Source organism: Dipteris shenzhenensis, chromosome 27 (assembly GCF_047967505.1).
Source record: "Dipteris shenzhenensis isolate YYH24624 ecotype China chromosome 27, Dip_SZ_1.0, whole genome shotgun sequence".
Lineage (NCBI taxonomy): Eukaryota > Viridiplantae > Streptophyta > Polypodiopsida > Gleicheniales > Dipteridaceae > Dipteris > Dipteris shenzhenensis.
The window spans coordinates 33,274,000-33,280,965 of NC_141622.1; the positions used below are offsets into that span (position 1 = coordinate 33,274,000).

General features: G+C 45.6%; 1 protein-coding gene across 1 annotated transcript; it reads right to left on the reverse strand.

The window, feature by feature from the left end:
* Positions 1-837: 837 nt before the first annotated feature.
* LOC147884190 (F-box protein At1g67340-like) lies at positions 838-3,965 on the reverse strand. The gene is made up of 3 exons (XM_087398669.1): positions 3,050-3,965; positions 2,703-2,865; positions 838-2,503 (listed from the first exon to the last, which is right to left on the reverse strand). Exons 1-3 carry the CDS (start codon positions 3,313-3,315, stop codon positions 1,640-1,642), a joined length of 1,293 nt encoding a protein of 430 aa, XP_087254795.1. The 5' UTR covers positions 3,316-3,965; the 3' UTR covers positions 838-1,639.
* Between the last annotated feature and the right edge of the window lie 3,001 nt (positions 3,966-6,966).

The window sequence follows — 6,966 nt, forward strand, 5'->3', positions numbered from 1 at the left end:
TGCTTGGTAGATTTACAGGGCCAATTGCACAGAGGCGTTAGATGGATCATAGGTCCATCCCTCGCACACTTTGGTCAATATTTGGGCTAACACCATTCACACATTAATGGCCAATTGGGCAAGCATGTAGGGGTCTTCCCGGGAAACACCCTATATATGTACATTTGGTGTAACATGTCCTAGGTTACCTATGTTTAGTGAACACCACTATTTTGTGGCATATTTTACGTGCGTAACTCTCATGAGCAACATCGTTTACATGTCATTTCATGAAAAGGTTATCTATGTATAGGGCAAGTGATCTTATAAGATTAAAAAGTTCCATTTGTTCATAACATAATAAATACTTTGACATTTTGGGATTGTAAGATGAGCCATAAATGATGCTGGAAAGTTTAGCACAGTTTAGCACTTACGTTGTAGATTACGTAAGCTGTTGGCCATCATGCGCTGCCAACTTAAGATGTAGGACTTATCGAATCGAAATAATATTTTGTACAGATGTGTCAATTTAAATCTTCATTTTCTTGCATTGTGAATATGTTTATGGATTTGTATGAGAATTCGGAAAGTGATTTTGGATTCTTCATGTAATGAAACATTATTTTATGTCTAATTTCATTTTCGATTGAGGATATTGTCGAGAAGAGTCAATGGTACGCATGAAAAGAGTGTCCATTTTTCCTTTACTCTAGTCATGAGGACAGCAACACCAATGAAGAATCTAAATCGTATATTTCAAATTGAGATTGTGTTTAACCATAGCATTTCTCTGTTTGTTTAAAGCTGCGATAGTGTAGAGAAGATAGAAATAGAATAGAATTGTTTACTCTTCCGTTACTTCGTTTCAGAAACCAGAACCAGACTCCCTTATTTGTCTTGTCTTCTTTGGCCCAAGTACATTTCCTGCAGCTGAAAGCATCTTATGAAGAGGGGTTTCCCAACATGACGTTCCAAGTTGCTGGAAAGCATGCCATTATCGCACTCCTGTAGACTTCGTGACCTGGAGAGTTATTTAAGGCGTAACATCGGTCTTATGAGGCAATTACAATGGCAACATTGCTTGTACGATAAGCTTTCTTAGGACAGAATGTCTTGAAGATTCTAGCTGCAGCCCATTACTGAAAAGAGTTCGTGCTTAGCATGGCACATGCTACAGAAGCTGATGAGATGTCGCATCTTATGCATTCTGATCTGGCGAGATGACGGACCAGGAACACAACCAAGATGTTGCAAATTGCATTGTTTATCTACGAAAGAAAGCAGCCACTCGGAAGAAAAAAAAAAATGTTCCTGTGTATCGCGTCGCAACAAACGGATCTGAGAACACTCGAGCAAGCATTGACTTCTAATTCACCTCGTCTCGCAACTCCTCAAGCGGAAACTACGAGATCAGGCGAACCAAGTCTTCTTGAAGAATGGAGCAGGTTTGTCTAATCAGACAGATCATGTCGTGATTAAGAACGCCATACAGAAATCAGTGTAGCTAGAGGAGACCATACATACAGTCATCAGTTAGTCGGGCGGTTGTTATTACGTTATAGAACCTGCATTGGCAACGCGAGCAGCGGGCAAGCCACGAGTGTGTTTGCCCAGAGAGTTTGCCTTTGTACTTGCGTACAAGCTGGCAGCATGAAATTCAAGATTCGTCTGTAGCCTCTTCCATGCCTTCGGTTCTCTCATTATCTTCATCTTCATCTGCATCGTCTGCATCGCTCTCCTCCCGATCTTCCCATTCCCCAATAGGCTGGCACTCGTACTTATGGCGGAGCTTCCAATCTAGAGCTTGACATGCTCTTGAGCAGTAATTCACCGTCCCACAGGCTGAACACCTCCGAAACTCATGCCTTCTTGTTTCAGGCCTCCCGCAATTAGCATGCGAACAGAGCCTCAGGCCGTCCGGAGGAGGATGCAAAGCGAACCACTCGACCAAAAACTTGTTCGCCACGTGGATTGCTGCAGGAGGGACGTTGCAGCCGAAGTCGCTGAGCAAAGAGCAGCAGTCTCTCTGAATGATTCTACAGAGTGGGTGATGATGAACAACTGCATCCGCTGCGGCTGTAGGCAGACCTCTTGGGACGACAAGTCTGTGGAAACGCTCGTCCTTTCGCTGGAAGTTCTGCAGGCAAGCATGAGCCTCTTTTTTCATGTGCGATTGAGAAGCGTTCCGCAAGAAACCTGATGGACAGAAGGTCACGGCAGCTGCTGCTTCTCTGGCGTTTGCTTCTAGCAGCAGCCGTCGACCCTCCAGAACGTTTTTAGCCACACCATATCCGTCCTGCAAACAGTGTCCTAGCTCTCTCATGGCATCAACATGACCCATGATGGCAGCTCTGGCGCATAGCGTGGCACCCGCCCTCAGGTTCTTGTCCTTCCGTGATCCTCCACTCCCATTGAACTGTATGATGGCCAACGACTGGAGAGCACTTGCGTGCGATGACATGGCTGCCTTGGCCATCAAAGACACGCCTCCATGCCGGTCACACAGACAGAAGAAGCGGATCTACAGTGGCAGATCATATGGGACGGCAAGATCAGACGTGCAATCACAGGCAACAAGTTTCCGTTGAATACAGATCTATCCTATACCTGGAATGAGACCAAATCGCCAATAAGCAGGGGGCAGGACCACTCAATCTCTACCGGGACTCACTCTTCAATGTAGACTCAGCAAGAAATCGACTGGGAGGAGAAACGCTTACCATTCCAAGGATGAAACAAGCCTCCACGTTTCCAGACTCTGAACAACGTTTCAAAAACCGATGTGCACCATCCGACCAGCGTGATGCTTTTACCGCTAATGTGGCAACACTAGCATTTCGGAGCACCAAACCGAGCATTCCCATAGCGTAAAGTCTCTTGCATCTGACCAATCGACCACAGAATGGGTTACAAAGGCCCTGAGCAGCAAAAATAGCAAGATAAGTCTTCCTTTCATTAAAAAACATGCAAATGGCCGCCTGATCATACGAGAGCCTGTGTGAATCCACAAAAGTATTAACGCAAGCATTGCTGAAGCATTTATCGTAGAAACAGCAATGGAGCTAACGTTAGCATCAAGTTGACGACGTCCCCCGGCGACGATGCGGTGGAAGATAGTGAGACCAGTATGGACACAACAAGGTCATCAGACAGTTTGTCGAATCCATAAGTGGAACATAGCTCCGGCTGAGGGGCTGATTCCGATCGGCACCTCTTCAAAGGTCTCTTGGAAATGGAATTCGCTGAAGGTAAGTTTTTCTTTTGAGATCGAAGAACTACGGAGCAGGAATGCACGGAAGCTGTGGCTGAGGACGTTGCACTTCTTGTCCGCATATTGTTGAAACGACAAATGAAGCTTTGCAAGATGAAGTCTTCGGTGCCCAGAAGAGTGGCTGACTGCTCTGCAAAGCGGAGCGAGGAATGGAAAACAGCCCCACCGGACTCCTCCTATAAAGAAGCAATGGAACTAGTAGCCTTGTAGCTGCAGCCCGTTGTTTGAGGTAGTGGGATTGGTCAGTCTCGAAGACTAATCTAAGGCTGCAGCTACACCATCTAACAAATGAGAGAGAGAAGAATCTGACACGCGAGGTAGGTGGAGGGGAGGCACAACAACCAGCTGCAGCGATTGGGGGACGAAGATGGACAGCAATAAGGGTGAGAAGGCATATTTGAGCAGCAGAAGATGAGGCGGTGGAAGGGGGGCGTAAGATCTAGTGAAGTGATTGAAATAAAGAGACGAGGTAGCTACGAGAAGCGAGATGTAGGGGAGCTGGTAGCTGTGTTGAATATATAAGCAATAGATGCAAGGAGGAGATAAGCAGGATGAGCAGGAAAACCAGTGTGCAATCGGAGGAGACGAAGATGGAGCTTAAGCTTTATAGAAATATAAGAATTTCGAAATCAGTTTAAGGGAAGGACACCGATAGAAACCACTCTTCTCTTTTTCTTATGTGAGACTGGTGGTGGTGGTAAGCTCTCTCAAGTTTTCAACTGTATATTGAGGCTGATGAAGATTATACGAAGATGAAGCATCTGCTTATTTATTCTATGCAGCGGTGGAGTGAGCTGGAGTTCAACGTAGTCTCCAAGTACATGGAGCTTACCTGCTTTTCTCCTTTGTTTCTGGGTTTTACTGGGTTTGTGTCATGCTTTTGGGCGGCTTCCAGAGAGCTCATTGATAAGGAGAGCGAGTGAGACACAGACAGGGACATCATGCCCGCAGGTCGAAAGGCTTTTTAAACACCAGAATTGCCTATTGCAATTTGCAACAGTTGTAGTATACAATGCGTTGTGTAACTTGCCTTTCTTTTTTGGTCACCAGGTTCGATACTGTTGCTGGTCAAACAACAGATTTGACTATTGTAAAAACATGGGCGACTTCTTATACTTCCTAGAGGTCCTCTTATATCCACGGTAATAAGTGTCCTTTCTCAAGGTACAAAGAGCATTAGTGATGAAGAGTTACCTTTGTCAAGGTAAAGAATACATACTTGATGCAGACTAGAGTTGGTAATCTTGGGTTGTCAAGGATGCCATTTGAGGGGTGTATTTCGAATAGAGCACCTTTTACCAAGTCAATCTCGTAGAGGACCCCATTTAAGGGGTTGTAGGGTAGCATAGAGCCCCTTTTCCTCTTCTAGATGCTATTGAATGCCTTGGGTTGTAGGGTTCCTACTCCTCAATGTGTCTCCAACATGCCACAATGTGGTGGGTGAACTACGGCCTATGATATGAGGTTATCCAATCACTATGTAGAAGCACATTCGTGCATTTCGGTGGGTGAACTCTATGATATGAGGCATTGCAATCACTTTGAAGGAGCACATCGCCCACTACAAGGGCAATTTTAGCTTGGAATCAATCATAAAGTCCCATCATTTTTTGCCACACAATCAAGAATATGAAGGTCGTCTAAACTAGCTTTCTACATCATGAACATTACATCTATACTCAAGCAAGGGGGTTACACTTAGTGTGAATAACATATGTTCTAGGATGTCCTTCTATAGTATGGAGTATGGAACATGGGGAAGCTAAAAGATTAACTAGGGTAGTGAGACCAAAGGGTGAAGAAAGAGAAGTGAGTACATAGGAGAGATTTAAGTTAAGATTAACTAGGGTAGCGACACCAAATGGTGAAGAAAGAGAAGTGAGTACATTGGAGAGCTTTGAGTTTGGCAACACACAGCTAAAAGATTAACTTGGGTAGTGGCACCAAAGGGTGAAGAAAGAGAAGTCAATCCCTATTGATTGCATAGGAGAGCCAGTGCACATGCACAGGTTGGAATGCAGCCTGTGTGTGGCCTGGAGGCGTATTGCAAGAGTCCAATTCTGCACTATTTTGTTCATGCGCATTTGGACTGGCTAATAACACCCGAAAATTGTGATTGGCGACGTTACACAGTGTGGTTGGTTGTACACTTCCAACCAATTAAAACCATGACGAACTTATTGTGGCTACAACCAGTCAACCTGGAGCCGTACATGGGTGCTCTATTTGGCACCCCAGAAAAAAGGCATTGAGGGTGCATCTATGCGCCCTCCTCTAGGGTGTGTGTGTGTGTGTGTTTGTGTGTGTGTGTTGCCTAATTTGGGGCGTAGCGAGTGCAGCGTATGTGCACCGGCTCTAAACATGCACGATAAGATACGAAAATATTATTGTAATAATAAGAATGATGATGGAACATGCAAAAATATGTATGAGAAATTGAGAATAATGGTGTGAGAGCGAGAGAGATTTTGGGTGCCGATTTATTGAAGTAAGGGTAGTGTGCACGAGGTTTCACAACAAAAAAGCGTAGTGTGTGCACGAGGGGTCACTAATTCAAAAAACAAAAAAAAAATTCCAAAAAGTCAGAGTGAGCAGTAGATGGTAAAAAGCTGTGTGGATAGAGAAAGAATGCGGCGGAGGGCGGCGTAAATGCCTGGAGTGACATTGGCCGCTTGGGAGGCGGTGGGGACAGCGGGGGTTCCGTGCACGGCAAGCGGTCGGGAACAAGGTGCAGCACGCACCATTTTATTTATAGAGATTTACGGAATATTTAATGTAATCCCAGATTAGGAGGGTCGTTTTTTGTAATGTAATCTGGGACTCCTAGATTTTTTTAAACCAAAGGACAGGGGCGTCCGCCGACCACTCCGGTCCCACCTTGGGTCTCTTTCCTCTTCAGGCGCCTTTTCAACTATCCCCGCCCTGGCGCACCACCCGCCGTCCACGCCGACGCACGGCTCTGTCCCTTGGCCAACTCACGGCCCGCTTACACGTGTCACCTTGGCCCCTTGACTCTGGCCCCTGTTACGGTGACGCGTGCACGAAATGGAGTCAAGCGCGCGCAAACAAAGGATCACGTCCGAGGAAGGATTTCTCCACCATACGATATTTAATAATTTGCCAAGATTATTTCCTCTTCCATAGTTAGCGGGTCTCGTACCCTTATTCAGATCGAACCCTTATCCACTCATATGCACCCTCGCAATCCCGGTAGGAATCTGTCCCATTAGGGCGTATTAGGCTAGGTTAGTGGGCAGGGATAAGCTCTAATAAATTAGGTGGTGCGTAACGTAAGTGGCAATTCAACAGATTAATCGATGATTCGAGAATCAACAGATTAATCGATGATTCGAGAAGTGGGATTCCAGAAAGCTCTCGTCGCCTTGTGAGCAAGTATAAAGAGAGGGAGCGAGAGAGGAGAGTGAGTGGGAGGGAGAGTCGAGGGAGAGGGGGAGGGAGATGGAAAGTAAGCTAAGTAGAGGGAAGAAGGCGGGCTTGAGCGAAGTGAGCGGAGGGCTAAGCGAGGCTATGAGGGGAGAGGCAGGGCAGAGCTAAGGTCGAAACCTTAGCTTAATTGCAAGTAAGGAGAGGCAATGAGAGAAATTAATAGGATTTATTTAGGAAGAGCTCAAGTAAGGAATGAGGGCCATTTACGAGGATAATATGAAAAGACAATTGTAATTTTCATATTAAAAGGAAAAAGGAAAATACAG